Source organism: Hippocampus zosterae, chromosome 7 (genome assembly GCF_025434085.1).
Source record: "Hippocampus zosterae strain Florida chromosome 7, ASM2543408v3, whole genome shotgun sequence".
In the NCBI taxonomy this organism is placed as follows: Eukaryota; Metazoa; Chordata; class Actinopteri; order Syngnathiformes; family Syngnathidae; genus Hippocampus; species Hippocampus zosterae.
Window position 1 is genome coordinate 5,910,415 of NC_067457.1, and position 19,298 is coordinate 5,929,712.

Consider the following 19,298-nt stretch of genomic DNA (forward strand, 5'->3'; position numbering starts at 1 on the left):
CAATTTGACAGACGGACCTCAGATGTGGTCAGCCTCCGAGACGTGTGCCTCATTAACATGCAAGGGACTCGGAAGCTGTCAGAGCAATCTTCCACTAAACAAGAAGATGATTGTGATAGATGCACACGCGGGCGACTTACCGAAGCGTCTCCCGGGCAGTGTATCCAGAGCCAATGAGGATGGATTCATCAAAAAGTTTATCCATGCAGGGTATAAACTCTGCAAAATAAAAAGATCACATTGGCCTTTGTTTCCCGTACAAGAATATGGATAAATGCAAGTGCAAATTTGGTGTGATTTTTCACATCTTAGAAAAACATACGGTTGCGTAGCTCGGTGGTGAGAATGTGTTTGGCGGCGATGAGCAGCTCCTTGCGGAGGTGCGCCGTCTCCGAGGGGCAGTTGGTGAGCAGCTGGAGCATGCCCTTCACCATCTGCTGGGAATACTTTCCGACCAGCTCCTGAGATTGTGGACACGCACGCACAGAGCGCAAGTTTGAACCAGTCGAGCTTTCCGCGTGCATATAACAGCCTGAACCGTTCATGCGGTTTACGCCGGCGGATATCCATGAATGCCTTTTGTTTTGCTTCAAGAAAATTTTGTTTACGTTCATGGAGGACTCTGTAAGGTAGAAAGCATTGCAAAACGCATCAAATGAGTATACCTGGTAGATTCGAATGATGTAGGCCAGGAATGAGAGCGTCTTAATTTGCGCGGCAATGAAGTCTGCATACAGTTCCTTGTTATAAAGCTTGTGCTGCCTGCAAAGATGACGAAAAAAAATCCACACAAGTAATTGAGTCCCCTGCATGCCTGCAGTAGGTGACAATTAATGGCGGGTAAAACGAGGATCTACATATGGGATTCAATTCTACATGCATGGCTTATTCATTTGTGCGGCAGCTGTTACCGTGGCTCCCAAAGAAACTTTCTCTATACCTGTCGTAGATTCCTGAGGTTTGTTTTGCTTTAATTAACTGCTCCATTTCCTTCCGATTCCACAAGTCTAATGCAACCATCTTCTTACGCTCAAATTCCACCTCCCGCTAAGTCAATTTCTACTATTTTAACTTTCCTAAATAGAATGGAGCCAGCTTTAGTAACGGCATCAAAAAAACTGCTGCCAGGAAGGAGCGATGAAGAGGGGGTGGGGGCTAAGAGGTAGGGGGGTACCATTCTATTAAGAGTGGGCCCAATCTCATTCAGAAGGCCATAAAATGAAAATTAATTTAGTTAGTGGGGGTTGCAATTCCTGTTTGGGCAAATGGATGTTACCTGGCTTGTGGAGACACCTGCAGCATGATGGTGCTCATGATGAGGGGCACAAACTCTGACACCACATTGTGAATATTCAACTTGTAGAGCTGTGAGGAATAGGCAGGAGGTGGGGGCAAAAAAATAGATTTCATTGTGATACAGCCATATAATTACAGATTAGGTGATTTTTATTCTCGGATTAATGAGCATTTGGAGAGGAAATGAATCCAGTGTTTTCAATCTAGTCACGACCTCTTCCGACTCCCAAATTTTCCCCAAAAAAACACAAATGAGTCAGTCAAGTTTTCAGCTCCAATATCCTTAATAAACGGCACGAAACTATTTCATTGTGTGGTTTTGTTGCCGCTGCACAGTGGTCGGCTGGTTAGCATGTTCTCCCTGCGTGGGTTTTCCGCGGGTACTCCGGTTGCCTCCCACATTCCAAAAACTTGCACAGCAGGTTAATTGAACACTCGAAATTGTCCCTAGGTGTGATTGTAAGCTCGAATTGTTGTCCGTCTATGTGTGTCCTGCGATTGGCTGGCAACCAGTTGAGGGTGTACCCCGCCGGCTGCCCGAAGACAGCTGGGATAGGCTCCAGCACGAACCGCGATCCTCGTGCGGATCAGCGGTTTAGAAAATGGACGGATGGATGGTTTTGCTGCCCCGCTTTTTCATTTCACTCACCTGATACATCAGCACCACGATGAGTGGCAGCTCTGCAAGCACTTTGAGCGACAAAGACCCCCGTGGGATGATGGTGTGCTAGAGACAGAGCATTAAAGATTACAATACATACCAGATGACACGTTCGCATGACTTGCTCACTCTTACACTTTTAAAATCCAAGGAGCCAATTACAACAAAACGCCTCAAAGTCAACAAAATCTATTCCTTTAGGATTAATTACAGTCTGTGCAAATGTCATTTTAGTCCACACGAAAAAGCCACTTTCAAGTTCAAGTCAACTTTATTGTCAAATGTGCTCTATGTGCAACATACAGCACAGATGAAATGTATTTCCTCTCAACCACAGCGCAAACACAGGAGAGAGAGAGAGAAGCCACTGCGGGTGCCCGCGCCACCATCAACAGAACAGTTAACATAAATGACAAAATAATACAACACAACACACACAGAAGGTTAACCATGTTTTCTGCATACACTTTGTTGTTTGAAGCAGTTATAGATGAAAGAGGTCTGATGAAAGGGGAGTGAATCAAAGTGTCCTTTTCACCAATGGATCAAAGATGTCATGCTGAAAATGTCCACAGGTCTGCGACAAGCTAAGTTTGCAAACTGAGGCTGTAGCTACGTTTCCTCTACGTTGAACATTAAACTAAAACATAAATAGTGTAAAATTAACACACACTGTGGCCTCATACTATCAGATTCAGCTTTCTTCCTTATTATTAAGTCTCTTGAAGTGCAGAATTATGGCTCCTGTGGTGATACATAACACTGTCTGGCATTTTCAAACAAAATAATTATTTCAGCACTGTTTTCCCATTGATTAACAATATCGAAATGACTGTAGCAATTCATTCTGCACTAGCTCAATTAAAAAAAAACATCTCTGATCTCCATCTCTAATCTAAATTTAATGTTTTGTCTGTGACAATATTTGAATTTCAATGGGATGCTGTAATGTGGCATACTGCCGCCATCTAGTGCTAAGAAGTGGTAGTTGTAAAGTGCAGAAAGGAAAATGTCCAAGAATGAGCGTTGAGATTACCGTTCGTGTTTCACTGTCTTCTCTTTCGGGTGCAGTCTTCACCAACACGGAGGTGATCATCCCAACCATTTCTGGGGAGGGCACAGTGTTCTCAGCAATTACCTGAGGGTTCTCAAAGTATCGGGCCTAGTGGGCACACACACATACCAAAAAAAAAAGTAAAATAAAACATGGTTGTGCTCTGTTAAAAATCGGCGCAACAAGACAAGGCAGGCAGTTACTTACAACGACTTTCGGAAGGTCTTTGTAAATCTGCTTCACAAAGTCCAGGAAGTGATGAATCTGAAAATATGTAAACAGCATGTAAATCAACGGTTCAGGAAAATTCAGTCGAGCTCCATTTTTTGGAGGGAAAACAGTCATCACAAGTAAATGAATGTTGTCAACTGAAAAAATAAAATTATTGAATTGTGGCTGATGCACTAGCAGTTTTTTCACCATACAAAGCAAAATAATTTTAAAAAGCCAAGTAATCTCTTCGGAAATACACGTCATCAGCTGAAATGAGCAATAAGAAATCGGGCCAAACCACTCACCTCCTGTGAGACTGGAGGACGGAATAGTTTGTGCAGCTCAATTATAATGCGAAGGCATATCAGCACATTTTCCTCACTTTCAATCTGGAAGAGAAAATAGTCAAGAAAAACATACACAAGACATTTTTGTTTGTATTTAAGAAACGTGACACCAACATGTACATGAAATACATGAGTCAAGTTTCTTCAAGATTTTAAAAGGATCCTTACCTCCAAGAAGCGAAACATGACAGACAGGATGTTCTTGGTGTGCGTTCGAAGGTGTTCATTTGTGGGAATACGGTGGATGATTTCGAGCACCAGCTTCCTTAGTTGCTATGGCAACCCAACATTAAATTATAATGAAATTCCAGGTCTTATACAATTGGTGTACAAGCAGTGTTCTGGGGAATCTCCGTACCTGCGTTGGCTTTTCTTGTAGAAACTGCACCTCTCCGTCCTGGAGAAAGGTGAGGAAGCGAGGAATGATGTGTTCCAAGAAGGTGGAGTACTGAGGGGAGGATGTCACATTCTGAAATGGAAACAAAGAGTGTGTTAAATGGGCGATCAACACCTTCAACCACTGCTGTTCCTGTCAATGAACAACAATAACAGATTTTGATTTTTTTTTTTTGGCACTGTCATACTCACCTCAAAATTCTCGCTGACCTCCTGCATCATCTTGAGCTTGGTCTCATCAGCTGGAAGATGAGGGACAATTAATCCAATTTGTTAAAACACAATTTAATGATCATGGACTTCTCCAGAGGCTGACCAGGGGCTCTCAGATCTTATCAGTTTTACTTTCATCGCCAGTTTCATCAAAATGGTACACTCTCACTCACACACATTCACTCAAACATACTTACATACAGTACATGTACCTTTGACTGGACTAAAGCGTATTGGTCTCATCACATTGCCCATGCTAAAGATCCGTGCCGAATCAAACTAGGTTCGGCCCCGTTTAATAAAAAACTGCTTAGATCAAGGAACGTACGTGTGTTTGCGTCGGTGAGCGCTACCACAAACTGCAGGTACTTTTTCATCAGCGTGGTCTGGTCCACCACGGTGGGACTGGGAGCTGGCCCAAAGGCCATCGTGGCAGCTGGAACAGACTGTGAGACACAAGTGGGGAAATGTGACAGACTATATTGTCTGCACTGATCTCAGCTTGTGCTCATGTTGTGTTGAACTAAATAAAGAAAAAGAGAAGAACAGTTAACACATGTTGACTGGAAGCAATGTAGACGCTGTATGATAATCATAGAACAAAGACACTGTATGATAATCAAAGAACGTACATAACGGATAGCTACATGAAAGCATCAGTTTCGATTGTTGTAATCAACAGGCGCATTCTGATGACGTAATAAACAGTTCGGCTATCTGCTAGAGCAATTTTCTCACATTCAGGTAGAATTCCGACTTAATTCATTCATTCACCGACGTCAAACTTCGAACACGTTTGACAATTCGGCGTGAAAGCATTTTCTATTTTCAACAAAATCGATATTTACTGATTAACTTCAAAGGCTAGTCGCCACAATCTCTCCTAAATTAGCTTGTTTCAAAACGAGACCATTGATGCTTTTGAAGTGTTTCAGAGAATTTTTTTTTTACAACGAACAGATATATCCCATGCGCCCGAAGGCTAAATTCTAACTAGTAGCAAAAAAATAATTTCTAATAAAATCTTCAATATGAGGAATAACAAATGATTTACCTTGCACGACGTAGAAGAGCGAGTCGACAGAAAGCGCCGCGCTGCCGCTTTGAGCAGCATGGATGTCAGGGATATCCTTCCGCACATCGCATACAGAATGCATACGTTTGATTGATATTCGCGACTAAATTATAGTTCATTTGTGGATTTTATTCAGATATATTCTATTAATGCACATTTCTTTCAAAACACGGTGATTGGTATTGTGTTAGACATGGTTTTCTAGTGCAAGTGGAAGGATATAGTCTTACCAAGGGGTGGTATATGACCATCATTTTCGATGGTCTTGTCAGGACTCTACGGTGGCTGCAAAGGGGATAAAATTCTGAAAGCGACACACATACTATTGCTTTTAATTCCTATATAAGGTTGCAAACATCTTTAAATTAAAAGTACACTCAATATTTTACAGCGCTTTCATCTATCATGTTATCGCTAATAAATCGAACCCTGAAAAAAAACTATAGCAGTTTTGTTGAGCCCAGACGTGGAAGGTAAATGTCTCCGAGAGCTTATTAAAACCATCCACATACATATCTGCCAATGTATTAATTTGAATCATTGTAATACTTTAGTTTCATTTTGTACATTTTATTCCTACCACAAGATGACAGCATAGTGATGGTCTCCAATCACTGACTCAAAGCGCTGCAACCTGTTGCTCTTGTATTTGCTAAACTTAATTCAACCTTACAAGGCACATATACACATTAAGGGTGTGGGAAATAATCGATATTAATCGATACATCGATGCGCACGTGCGCGATCCGAGTGCATCGGCTCATTCACTGGGTACTACGCGATTGACGGGTGAAATCGCGATTCATCACGATGCATTGATCGGTATCGGTAAAATCCGATTCAAGCGCCGTTTTATTCATGTTAAACGTCACATATCTGCCCTTTCCTAGACGCAATGAATGCAGCATCATTGCTTTGCGTTTTGTGTTGAATACGGACGGTAGCCGTGCGTCACATACAGTCCAGTACACATTCACACAACTAGCGAAACATTATGGAAGTTAGCGCAAGCAGCAGCAAGGAAACTACTATATTTAATGCAGCCGCAACATTCAAATCTTATGTTTGGAAATACTACGGCTTCGAAAAGAAAGACGGAAAGCTTGATAAAACCTCCGTAATTTGCAAGGAATGTCGCACTAAGAAGCCATACAACGGCAGCACCACAAATATGCAGACCCACTTAAAACGATGGCACCAGATCACCGACAAGTTTCCCTCCCGCTCCCCCGCTTCCCCGCCCAGTTCCTCGTCGGACACCTGAGAAACTCTTGGTAAACCAGGTCAGGATCAGAAAAAAATTGCCTCTTATTTTGGGAGTCCCTTTGCAACTCACTGTGACCGCGCAATGGCTATAACTAAGGCCACTGCTTATTTCATATGCAAAGACCTCCAGCCTTAGCGTGGTGGACAACGAGGCTTTCATACAGCTCGTGGACGTTTTGGAACCCAGGTATGTATGTGTGTACAACAAAGTGAGAAGTTAGATTACTGTGTCGCTGAACAGTGCGCAAAGAGTTAATTAATTAGTTAATTAAACATTTTGGGGCCATTTCAGTGAAATGAATGATGATGCAAACTCTCTAATTAGATACTCATGCAATTTAAATAGTTATGTTTAACTCAAATTTTCATTTTTGTTATTTACTTTTTCATACACAGGAATTGCACAGCTGATCAAACCTGATTCGGACTAGTAGACACGGCTGAGGATGTACCTGGAAGACATATTCCATTTAGGGCATCATGGTTCAGGGTTCGGCCTTTCTGTCAGGAGTTTGCATGTTTTGTTTTTGGCTTCTCTCGATCCCCAAATGTGAGTGCGAATGTTTGTTTGTCTATTTGTTTTGGGTTGTCTCTCGTTGGCTGGCGATCAATGCAGTGCAACCCACCTCTCACCCGTCAGCTATGGCAGGCTTAATTTCCCAGCCACCCGCTGAATTGATTGATTTAGAATTCAGAGCAACGTTGAATGATTCCCATCAACATCTCAGCAATCAGCGAATGAATAACTTCAGACTCACCAGTCTGGAGTAACCAGCAGAGAAACGAGCCGTTTAGTCATCAATTGCAAGTCATGTTGATGTCTAATCACTTCATCTTTGACGTGATCCCCTATTAAAACCTGGGAACCAAATGTTCTTGATTTTTTTTCTGGTGTTATTTCAAAGATTAATTCCTGAGTCTTCTCTTGGCCAGGCTAATGGGGAACACAATCTAATTGCCTTCGTAATAGCTGGGACAATAATGAAGTCTTGATTTATTATTAAACCCAACGGCCTGTCTCCCCCTCCTTGCGTTTGCGGGTGAGCTTTAATTAGCAGTTGTCCCTGTCAGTCAACCCACTAGCAAGAGGCTTCAGAAGAGTATTCTTTTCACCAAATGTCACTTATGTTGAAGATAAGTATGACACGCCCCCCACCCCACACACACACACTGTTCACCAGGTAATGATTATCTGCTCAAAGAGATACAGTATATCACAGGCTTATTGCAAGGCTCTTGTTTGTTTCATTATCTGAGTTTTTTTTTTTTGGGTTTTGAAGAGGAGTGAAGAAAAAAAAACAAACCACTCAATGTGTCCATTAGACATGTGTTTTCTCAGCACGGTGATCCAGCCTGTTGACGACCTCTTAGTGAAGCTGGATCACACATAGAGAGAAGCGCACTCTCCCGTAGACTGACAATACTCTGAAAACCTATTCATGCATCCAAAGCCTCTCTCCTTTCATGGCCTGCATAATAAACTGTTACCTGTGCTTCAAGCAGACTAACAAGCCGTCCTATATTTTTCGGAGAACTATTTGAAACGAAAGTCTGTGTCATTGTTTTCAGTCATTTGCTCCCCTTTTGGGGGGAACTGCTACCTACCCACACCTTTTGTCTTGGTCACCTAGTAACCAAAAAACAGATTTCCATTTTCTTTCATTTCTCTCATGCAGAGAACCCTTTTATTCAGGGACTCTGTAGTGATCAACAACTTAGGGCTGTTTATATGGATCTTAGACATCACTGTATTTGTAATGGTTGATTTGGACTGGAACACAAAAAAAGGCTGCGTTAGTGGTTTGCCATAGCTGGAAAAAAAAAATGAATTACAATTATTTAAACAATCTTTCAATTCTCAGAATCCCCCAGATCCTAGATTGTAGTGCACCCATATGTGTGTTCGCGAGCGACTATCATTTGAAGGCCACGTTCAATGCTCAGCAGTGTGTCTTCCAGTCTGCCCACCGGGATTTATTGACCTTTCACAACCAAGCGGTTAGCTGCGGCTAATTTTTTATGTATTGCGTCCTCACCCCTTATACGCCTTACGTGTGCATTTAGAATTGAGCCTGAACGGCTATATAGTTGTTGAATGTAATGTAATAATGTCGTTGATTTAGCCAACATTAAAAAAGATGAATTTGATTGAATCAGAATGAAAGAACTGGTTGCCAGCAAAACACCATGAGCACACACGTATTGGGAACCTATCATGTGTTTTTTGTTGTTTTTTGTTTGTTTGTTTTGTTCTGGAAACTCACTTCTTTGCTGTTTTGTGCTCTTTTTTTAATGCCACAAGATGGCCCTTGGGAATTGAAAGTCCATTTAGACTGAGAAACATGCTTTGTCATTTTACTGTCCTCCATGTACATACGATTTTATTTTAATTTTTAAAATCAAATAATCTGTAGGCCATTTCAAGTCTAATGTTGCAAGATGAATGGATACAAAACTATTTTGGGATCCTAGTTTGTGACACATTTATGGTTTAAATTATGAATATAGGCCTTTATAAACTTAAGGGGTAAGGTTGCATTTTATTCACTATTTGCAGAAAGGCTTATCCTATAAAATAGACTGTATATGCCACGGCCCAATAAAACTGAAATTAGTTATGAACACAAGTTCTCAACATCATGAATTCATAGGGACTGGAAGAAAAATGATATAGATGTGAGCATCAATGAATAAATTAAGCAAGGACGTTTTTGTATTCAAGATGGAACGGATTTTACCCAATTCCACCCCCTACCCAACCCTTCCCACAACCCCGATTTTCAATATGCGCCTCGTCATTGCTTAATGAAGTGCTCAAACCGATAAATAAATGTTTCACCCAGCTGGCTGCTTACGTCAACCTACTACAGCCAATCCCGGGCGTTCTGTAGACACCTTTTTTTGGTAATCCTCTTTCCTTGAAAAGGAACAGTCGGATCAGTCACCACACTGCGCTGCATACGCCAGGAAGCGTAAATATAACCTTTCTCATACTAACAAAGAACGACTCAGCAGTGAAGGGATTTTCACTTTGGATTGCGCTGTTTAATGCATTTTTTGTCGATCATTTAGTTTAGCCATGGCACTGTTTGAGAAAACGTCTCATTCAGTATTGTACGTGCGTAAATTATAAAGAGCGCGTTTTACGCACAAACCGAATGGATTCATAGTGTTAGTTCTTCTTATTATTATCGCTATTATTTGCTTGTAGGGATCCCCCGCAGGTATGTTATCACTTTTTTGCGGTTTTGTAATGTTCTGCGCACTGGGGTGCCGGCACCAAGCCGGCGCTCAAGCGGACGACGGGAAGCGGTACATTTGCCGAGCGGTGCCCCTCGTCGGCGACACCAGCTGCCCGGTGACCTTATTACCCGAAATCAACAACAACGGGGGACAGGAAGAGGAGCTCCGCAACACCGTCATGCAGCTTCGAGAGACTATCCTGCAGCAGAAAGAAACCATTTCCAAACAACTCGGCACCATCAACGAGCTGACCACCAAGCTGTCCCTTTGCGCATCAACCAGCGATGATCGAAAGTACGAAAAAGGGGCTCCATGGGGCAAGCTGAAGCAAAACACAATGGGAGACGTCCCCAGAGATCCATATGACACTGTGGAGAATCTTGGCAAAACAATGCAGGGGCTCAAGGACCGGCTGGAGAACCTGGAGGTATGTTCGTCACATTGCCCTCAATGCATGCGTAAATGGCCCGGTTTTGTACTCATCAACCCGTTTAGAACGCCCGCGGTTTCAAGTTCGGTTCAGTATGTAAAACTGGGATCAACACTTTGTGTGAGATTAGATGAGATGAGCCACAACCTCAGTAGATAATGTCATTATCACTGCGAGTCAGACGTCACATATGCCATAACGGGATATTTCTATTCTTATTTGATCCATTTGAATATTTCTTATATTTATATTTGGATGCATACATTCTCGTTTACATTCCATTCCCACTTGAAAACAACTTGGGATGATTAGGAATATGACTGTGGTGATAGGGTAAAATTGAAATATCATGTTGAGGCATTGTTACATTTTGCGACAGTTGTAATTTTGCTCACCAAAATGTTTTTCAACAAGTGGCGGACCCTCATTATGATGCAGTCTAGTTATTCACCACTACAAAGCACTCTCATTTTGTGCTAAATAAATACATCAGTGCATGTCGCTACAAGAGTGCAGAGTTTTGGGCCCAAGGGACACATTAGCTTTTAAAACTGCCGGACGGTTTAATCATGCCTATATGCGCCGTGTCAGAAAAGATCACAAATACAAAGTGCAAGTTTTTTCCACACCCAATGTTGGTCAAACGATTAAGTTTGCTTGATTCAGTGCGTGAGAAGAAGCGATTTGAGTGCAAGTCACATGAATATAACAGGAAAAGAATTTGGTGGAAATTTTAGCAATCACTGATGACATCGAATCATCGTTCGGGGGAACTCACACATATTAAAAGCTGTTGTCAGACAATGAATCAAATAGCACCCCTGTTTTTTTTAAATAATAATTCAATCATTGCATTTTAGCTTTGTTTTATATCCAATGATTGTACACATACAGACATCCAAATAACAAGTGAGTAGCAAAGACAGTCTCATCACAACGGGTCCTCTAATCAATTCCACAATAGCGACATTTGGAAGCGAGTCAGACATGCATGTGGAATCCTGCTGTGAAGTCAAAAGCGTCTCCCGCCGCTACTTGCGCCCCCGGTCACCCGTGTCCACTTCCTGCTCATCCGTCTTTAGCAACAGCAGATGCGGGCCAACATATCCGGCGCGTCCTTCCCCAGCGAGCTGCGTGACTTGCTGCAGCGTCGCCTGGTCGAGCTGGAGAAACAGCTGCTGAGGAAAGTCAGTAACCTGGAGGAGGAGAAGAGCATGCTGTCCAACGCCACGGCGGCGTACCGGCTGAAGACGGAAAGTACGCTCAACGCCCTGGTGGAGAGGATAAGTGAGCTCGAGAAAGGTAACGTGACCCAGGCAAATGTGACGGGAGGTTTTCTCATATATTAAAATGAAAAATGTTGAAATGTATCCTTATCGGCGAATTTGATCACCTGGTAATCCATTTCTGAGTAGCTTTGTTTTCACCCTTTGTTGCATTTTCTATACGGACAGGAGGGGAAGACTTCAAGACCCCTGAGCAGTTCAAGATCTCCCTGCCGCAGCGTACAAACTACTTGTATGGTCGCATCATCAAGAGCCTACCCGAGATGTACGCGTTCACGCTTTGCATGTGGATCAAGTCCAACGCCTCTCCGGGCATCGGGACGCCTTTCTCCTACGGTGTGCCCGGACAAGCCAATGAGATTGTGTTGATCGAATGGGGCAATAACCCAATTGAGCTGCTCATCAATGACAAGGTGAGTCATCACTGCTTTTCGAAACTGTCATCGTCCATCTCATGGGTTTCGTTTGAACTGCGAAAGGTCGCGCAGCTGCCGTTGGAGGTTCGTGACGGAAGGTGGCACCACATCTGCGTTTCCTGGACCACCAGGGATGGACAGTGGGAGGCCTATCAGGATGGGGAAAAGCAAGGGGCAGGAGACAACCTGGCAGCGTGGCACCCGATTAAACCGGGAGGGGTTATCATCCTGGGCCAGGAGCAGGTATCGCAATGGCTAATTTTAAAGTGATGACAACAATAACTCGAGGATTGATATGCGTTATTGAAACTGACGCCGCTGCCTCTCTCTGAAGAATGAATTCATTTTGTCCAACGAGCTACAGATCCGATTTGCAATAGCTTGATTAATAGAGACAAGATCACATTTCGCAAAAGAGATCAAATTGACAGTATGGCAATGTATGAAGCACTAAATCATTTGCAGCATATAAAATGCAGACTTGGAGGTGGTGGGTGGGGTGATGTCAGCCCCCCCCCCCGATCACCCTTTTTCCACGTATGGAAAGTTGATCAGTGTTGTAAGATCTTTAAAGAAATCGGATAGATTGGTCCATCTTCTGATCGGATGGATGATTGGTTGTCTTTTTTTTTTTTTTTAACTAACTGGTAATCGGCAATCGGCTCCAAAATCCTGATCGTGTATAGCCTACTTAGTAGATTCCAAAAGTTTCACTTTTCTGCAGTTTAGATGCCGGATACCACATATTCTAATATTGTAAATACCTTCTTCATTTTTTTTTTTACATTTTAGTTTTGGGCCTTAACAGGTCTATAAAAAACTGACCCCAGTGTAAAGAGCAGCTTTTGTGGACCGCATTTACTTTTTTTTTCCTGATGAAATTCCCGCACTATCATCGAAACCGTTTTTTTTTTTAATCTACTGTCAGTGGATGTGGACAGTGATGCAGTGCTGTTCTACATGACTGCATCCTAAAGATACTCTTCAGCTTGTAAACAAATACTTCTCAATCCAAACTGAGCAATCTAATCTTCTTAAAGGTTGTTTTTTCATGTCTGAATTGCGCAACCTTCTCAAATGAAGTAGCAAATGAATCAAAATATCTGGTTTCACTTGAAACCACCTCACATTATCAACCAGAAAAAGCTCGTACATGTTCAAGGAACATTCCCTTGACCGTTCCATTTATAATGCCGCTGTCTGCAGGACGTTGTAGGTGGACGCTTTGATGCCGGTCAGGCCTTCGTGGGAGAACTGAGTCAAGTCAATATCTGGGACCGCGTTCTGAAGCCAGCCGAGATCCAGTCGATGGCCAACTGCACGTCGTACTTGCCCGGTAATGTAATCTCATGGCTGGCGAGCAATGTGGAGGTGTTTGGGAGGGGAGCCTTCAAGAGGCCCTTGGAGATGTGTCTGGAGCGTCTGCCTAATACTTAAACGCATCTCATCTGCCATTGTTGTTAATTAGCTGCTATTTCCGTGCATTCATTTCATTTCTAATTGCTGTGAGACCGTTTATGGAAGCTGTGAAAAGCAACGTTGTGAGTGGGGCATAGAACACTTGGATGTGAAAATTAGGTAACGCTCTTAGGGGCTGCTTGCTTACTGTTTTTGCTACCTGGTGTCAAGTCAGCCTATTATAACTCATCCATTCCCGGAAGCTTTGGACACAAACACACACACATAAATATTGTCGAACCTCGTTTCAACGTACCCCGTTTACGGTCATATTTCAAAGTCCCGATTTCACGTAATCCATTTGCCGCTTTTGCTTACAACGAACATCTCGATTACGTAAATGACATTATAATGACCAGATTTTTTTCCCCGCAAAATAGTGAAAACCGCCTTCGCTACAACGAACCGTGTCAAGCTAACCGCGACATTGCTTAGGAACAAAACAAACAGCACGGGATTTCCCTCTGTTGCTTAGCAACGCTACTGATCGACTCGGTACGTTGTTGCACTTTCTGCCGTAACTCGCGGAGGCACGGCGCGGTTCTGAGCACGCAACCGCTGTTGCGTGCCGGGCGGGAGAAAGCAGGAGAGAAGATTATCTTTAAGGTTCTGGCTCATGTTATGTCTATTGCTTAACGGGAGAATCGGATTGGAGCCAAAATCAATCACAGGTTGTATCCTGACACGATTAGTTTGGAAAACCTTTCTCTTCGATTGACACTCTATGAGGTGGGGGGTTAGGGGGGAATCGATGCTCTTGGTATGGACATCAGTAATAAATCTATCACAGTGCTTTTTTTTCCCCTCTTTGCCTTGTCTATGTGAACAAAACTTGTTAAATGTAGTTTTGTATTCAGGATATGATTTTTTTTGTTTTATTGTGTATAGTTGCAGCGTGATTATTAGCACTGGTAGTTGTCTACTTTTGATGTATTTATTTGTGGTATGTGTCGTAATGTACACGTGCTGTCCTGTTTTTCTATGGCTGTTTTGCATGTTAAACTCTTCCGAATTGTTGATGTGGCCTTTATGGGGACTCGAGTGCCAACGATTGTTTTGTTTGTAATACAAATGATGTTGCCATGATGTGTGCTTAATAAAATAAGAGCAGCTGCTTAAATGAATGTTTGTCAGATTATTTATTTATTTACTTTTGTCAGGGTAGGATAATTTTCACGCCATAATTTTCGAACCGAGTGTCAGAATTGCAGTTTAGCATGAAGGAGTTTTTTTTTTCCATATTAACCCTTTCAGGGACAGCGGACAGTGGACAGCTGATCATGTTATCAGGTTACAGGGTGCAGGAAACGCTTAGTAATACATCCGAATGACTACTTTTAATATCATAGCAGTATATTGGAGGAAAGCCGTCACTCCTTGTGCTTCCAGGACTTTACTCCATTGAAGCTTACATAAACACACACAAGTTTAAAGTCATCCACTGTCCCGTTGGTGGCAACTGTCAGGTATGATAAAGCAGCGTGGGTGTGACATAAGTAGTATATAGCGTAAGCTCAGCCGGGGATCTTTTAACTGGGCTGACTTGGCTTCGGGACAACACCAGGTGGCGTGGGTGGCATTAGCAATGCTTAACAGAGGGAGAGGTCAAAAGGTCGACGGTGACAGAGCAGACATTTTGACGTGGAATTCCTTCTGGCTGCAAAGCAGCGCACTTGAAACACATTTTTTAAAATACCTTTTCCATGGAAGCGAAGACAAATGCATCAAAGCATGATAGGCATTTACACATGTAAAAATCCAAGCGGCAATTTTTTTAAAATATATATATTTTTCTTGTTATTGGTCAAACTATATGAAAATCACCCGCATTCACCAACTTTAAAACTCAACATAGGTTGAGGTCAAGGTTGAAGATTACCATGGCAACCGCGAGCTCCCCGACTGTGTCCCCGTCAGGACACATTCATTAGAAATGTCACTATTATTAATGAACAGGGACAAGTTGTGATTAGAAAGACGCTTGAATAACTGCGCCGTTTTTCATCACAGCTGGTGAAAAGTCCTCAAGTGACATTGTCGCTTTATTATTAATATGCTTTCTCTTTGAATGTATTTATTTCTTTTTTGTTTTGGTTATCAAATGTCCCATGGATTTGTTGTTGTTTGTTACATTCACTTGATGACGCCAATGGTAAAAAAAAAAAACGATCACAAACCCCCCCCCTGATGACTACCCGCTGTGTTGAAAACTAACATTGAAAATGAAATGACCTTTATTAAAGTTAATAATTCATGAGGGGTTTAGCTTGAGCGCCAGTGGGTCACTAATTGATTGTCCTGACACAATGTAATATACACGTGGTTTATGACCTGCTAGCCTTGTGAACATACATGGGTAACTAAATAATTCATTCAAACAGCAGAGAGCATCGCAGGAATACGACCTAGTGGCACAGTAGGACAGTACGAACTTGCTTACTGTTTCTCTAAGTACAGCGTTTACATTTTTTTTCTCCAAACTACAGTATACCAAACAAGCAACGATATTTCTCCAGTAGCTCCATCGAAGCACTCATAGTTGAGTTATGAGTAATAGTGTGTGCCATTCTGTGCCCACAGTGGCTCATTCTCTTCCCTTTTAACACTAGACACGTGGAAAACAATTCTGCTGCGGCCATCCGTATGCCTCTTCAGGAACAAAGCGTTGTTGGATTCTGCAATCTGTAAAATGGATCATAAATTCATGTCAGAATGAAGGTTACTTATGTGTGTAAAATAAAACTTGACAAAAGAGCCAGCATGGGGTCCCAAACCAAAAGTACAGAAAACACGAATTTCAATATCGTTTGAGCAGGTGGAAAAAATTCCGTGGTCTTCAAATTCAAACGTGAGAACTTGAGATATATGTACATTTCAGATTTCTGCAAACCTCATTTTGTGCCCAGGGAAGTGTGAGAAAATTTGTTTTTCTTAGTTTCTAGGTCTAGCCTGCCCTCTTGCGGTCAAAATGTTTACTTACAGAAGCGATGAACAGATGGGTCAGGTCATTTGTATATAATAAAGTCAAATAAAATAATAAGGCGGTTCTTATATGTCGGTAAAAATGTCAAAAGGCTCCTTTTATTAATGTTGAATATTTCTTTATCATGAATTGAGTTCTAATTCGCTGATAAACAATTTAGTCCACTTGGCCTGAATACCTTGAGCTTCTCACCGTTTTGAAAATGATCGGAATAAAATTTGAATTATCTTTACGTGCAACGTAACTGATAACTTGGACCCATTTCTTGGACTGGCAAGCTTTGGTCAGATGTAAATTTATGTTGTGTTTGTTGTACCAGAGCTCTTTTGTGATATCGAGGGTGACAGGCGATGACTGTGATGAAAGAGAAGGTTGCAACAAGTATTGCAGCAGAGGACAGGATGAAGAGCATGTTGTCTGGAAAGAACATCATTTCAGATTGTTAGGAAAACAATTCTGGTCAATGTGATGCTTGTGGGAACAGTTTAGAGGTGGATTGAACTATTCAGTGTTAAAAAAAAAAGGTTGAGTGGACTCAAAATGTGAAGGCAACAAACTTCAAATAAATGTTAAGTTGCGCACAATTCAACAAAATAGTTTGAGTTTGACTGTTGTGAAAATAGGCTTTTCTGCATTTCACAACGGGTCGATTGGGATTTAATTATTCGTTGTATTGTTCTCTCAACATGAAGATTTAGGTAGAAACAATTCAGCAACTTGCTAGCCTTGTTGCGCAAACCAACATTGTTGCCATAAATGCCAATAATTTAGATTTACATTTAAATTGCTGTGTTAGCCCCCCAAAAATACAAGTTGTTTTTGTTTTTCTTTCTTTTTTTTATTTAAATCTGACTTAAATCTGAACTACAATTTATTTCCCACACAGAATTTTAGGGTCGGATAGGGGGCATCGTTGTAACTTAGCAACAAGAGCCAATCAATTCAGCACAGATCAGATCGTCAGCTGTGAGCATTCCTTTCATTTTGACTGGCCTCTCGCCGCCTGCGAAACAAATGCGGCCGAACATCACAATGACAGTTTTATCCGAAACACCTCATGACACATGAAAACGTCTCGAATCTTACCCAGCTCCCTTGGACCGTGCCAATAAGACACACGCCGTGTGTGGATGTGCGTAGGCTTCACTCACTGTTCTTCCTGACCATGAGACTGAAGGAGGTCTGCAGCTTGCTGATGTCATTGCGGATGCTAATGTTCAGGCAGTGAACCCCGGTGGAGGTGAAAGTGTGATTGAGCCACAAGGTGTTCTCGTACAGCACAGTCAGCATGCAGCCCCCCGTCGTGTCGGGCACGCAGTGGGGAAGGAAGCTCCAACACACCCACATGGGGGGACTGGGGAAACACAGCGATCTCAATTTCTTCCTTGAGGTCATACAAAGCTAGGAAAAACTAAAGGTCACTTTTACCTTCCATCCACGTGGAAAGCAAGGCCGGTGGTTTGAGACACCTCGTAATTAGAAGGCCCCTTCAACTCAATGCTTTTAATGGCATCTACAAATCAATTTACACACTTGTTAGGATGATCTCATGCACAATTGAAATATTTACTGTCTGTACTTTTATTTTATTTAAAAAATGTATATATATATTTTAAATAAAATAAAAGTATATATATATATGGATATGTACTTGTTTTTAAATGCAGAGTGTGAGTTCACTACAAACCAAGCACTTGAATATCCTTGGAGTAGATTCCAGTTAATGCAGGCGTGTATTTAGTCATATTGATTCCAATTTTCAATCGGAGTGTGTAGTTTCCAGACAAAGCGTAGTGGTAGCGAACAACAGGCTCATTCCCCTGGATTACCTCTCTGCGTTTCCATCAATAAAATACTCATTAGAAACAACTGCAAACTTTTTAGAATCATTTTGCAGAGCACTCCTCATACCCGTTCCCTAAATCCCACATGAAGCTGAAGTTTGCCGTGCTGAAATTCTGATGGGGATCGGAAAGTTCGAACATGGTCTCGGTGGGAATGTCTGACGCCAGCTCTCCTTTGTCTCTCACATAGGTGGCGTTACCATCCATTTGATAGAAAACCAGCTTCCCGGCAATAGGTTCTGATTTAAAAAAAGATGACATGTCATCGGTGCATGCAAAGAGGTAGAAAGTGATGTTCAGCTACCTAAATCTGTCAGAGGCCCGTCAGATTCCGCCACACCCAGGAAAATTCGGATGAAAAGCAACAACAGTGTTCTGGAAACGCATCATCAAGTTAATGAACCTTCCGAAACATACAAACTGTCTGAATCAAATTGTACCTGTCCATGTTTGCTGGTTCTCTCCTCGAGATGCCCTCAAGGATGTAAAATTGAAGTCAAATCTAGCAGACGAAGATGGCAAAGAAGAGGCAATATGTGTCCAGGACTTCTGAGCTCCTCTTAGCTTCCCGTGATCTCGGTTGAAGGCTTGAAATTGACACCATGAAATGCAGTCATGTGGCCCCCTACAAGAGCAACAACCTACTTTTCAGCTGTGAACATAGTGTGGCGTTTCTGCTCATATTGTTACTGAGATTCATGTGTTTCATTTGGGGCAAAGAAAAACCATAAAATATTCTGGTCCACATGATGTAGAAATTTATATCAACTGTGAGAAGAAGCCCATTCAAATGTTCACTTCAAAGGTCAAATCCACAGCCTCAGAACTGTGAGACAGACATGCGAATCATTTGTTCAGCGTGCGACAACCAGACTTTCACACAATGCTTTGAAATGAATTTGCTTTGCGTTGCAAGCAAAAAAAACCCAAACAAAAACAAAAACAATAATAATAATTGGCTGTAGCCTTGAGTTTCAGATTTTCACCGCTAGATGGCGGCAGATAAATGAACAACATCCGCCCACCATCAATTCACACGGTTACGTGACAATGTTTCTTGCATCTTCTTTTTTTTGTGAGGATATTTTTGCACATTCATTTCTTCCTTTTTCATCCC

At 42.0% G+C, this 19,298-nt stretch overlaps 3 protein-coding genes across 5 annotated transcripts in view; 1 reads left to right on the forward strand and 2 right to left on the reverse strand.

Moving 5' to 3' along the window:
- trrap (transformation/transcription domain-associated protein) overlaps positions 1-5,296 on the reverse strand; it is a 51,363-nt gene extending 46,067 nt beyond the window's left edge. For all 3 annotated transcript variants that reach the window (XM_052072686.1, XM_052072685.1, XM_052072688.1), the window contains exons 1-13: positions 5,235-5,296; positions 4,509-4,703; positions 4,160-4,209; positions 3,930-4,040; positions 3,740-3,844; positions 3,530-3,613; positions 3,219-3,275; positions 2,994-3,119; positions 1,946-2,023; positions 1,277-1,365; positions 666-762; positions 323-461; positions 141-219 (exon numbers count right to left, since the gene is read on the reverse strand). In XM_052072686.1, the coding sequence (XP_051928646.1) occupies positions 141-219; positions 323-461; positions 666-762; positions 1,277-1,365; positions 1,946-2,023; positions 2,994-3,119; positions 3,219-3,275; positions 3,530-3,613; positions 3,740-3,844; positions 3,930-4,040; positions 4,160-4,209; positions 4,509-4,608 (1,115 nt within the window). In that variant the 5' untranslated portion in view covers positions 4,609-4,703; positions 5,235-5,296. The remainder of the gene's footprint in view (positions 1-140; positions 220-322; positions 462-665; positions 763-1,276; positions 1,366-1,945; positions 2,024-2,993; positions 3,120-3,218; positions 3,276-3,529; positions 3,614-3,739; positions 3,845-3,929; positions 4,041-4,159; positions 4,210-4,508; positions 4,704-5,234) is intronic.
- Positions 5,297-9,420: 4,124 nt separating this feature from the next.
- nptx2b (neuronal pentraxin IIb) lies at positions 9,421-14,474 on the forward strand. The gene is made up of 5 exons (XM_052069968.1): positions 9,421-10,191; positions 11,277-11,496; positions 11,649-11,893; positions 11,960-12,139; positions 13,103-14,474. Exons 1-5 carry the CDS (start codon positions 9,748-9,750, stop codon positions 13,331-13,333), a joined length of 1,320 nt encoding a protein of 439 aa, XP_051925928.1. The 5' UTR covers positions 9,421-9,747; the 3' UTR covers positions 13,334-14,474.
- A 1,091-nt stretch (positions 14,475-15,565) lies between these two features.
- tmem130 (transmembrane protein 130) lies at positions 15,566-18,786 on the reverse strand. Its single transcript, XM_052072680.1, has 8 exons — positions 18,622-18,786; positions 18,486-18,556; positions 18,249-18,420; positions 18,025-18,170; positions 17,766-17,850; positions 17,489-17,691; positions 16,654-16,754; positions 15,566-16,036 (listed from the first exon to the last, which is right to left on the reverse strand). The coding sequence occupies exons 1-8, from the start codon at positions 18,627-18,629 to the stop codon at positions 15,899-15,901; spliced, it is 924 nt and encodes a 307-aa protein (XP_051928640.1). The 5' UTR covers positions 18,630-18,786; the 3' UTR covers positions 15,566-15,898.
- Between the last annotated feature and the right edge of the window lie 512 nt (positions 18,787-19,298).

Coding starts and splice junctions, on each gene's coding strand:
- nptx2b (XM_052069968.1), top strand. CDS start 9,748: ATGTTATCACTTTTTTGCGGTTTTGTAATGTTCTGCGCACTGGGGTGC. Junction 10,192..11,276: donor ACCGGCTGGAGAACCTGGAG/GTATGTTCGTCA, acceptor ATCCGTCTTTAG/CAACAGCAGATGCGGGCCAA. Junction 11,894..11,959: donor AGCTGCTCATCAATGACAAG/GTGAGTCATCAC, acceptor GAACTGCGAAAG/GTCGCGCAGCTGCCGTTGGA.
- tmem130 (XM_052072680.1), bottom strand. Junction 18,171..18,248: donor ATGTGGGATTTAGGGAACGG/GTATGAGGAGTG, acceptor ATGGAAACGCAG/AGAGGTAATCCAGGGGAATG. Junction 17,851..18,024: donor CAAGGATATTCAAGTGCTTG/GTTTGTAGTGAA, acceptor ATTGATTTGTAG/ATGCCATTAAAAGCATTGAG.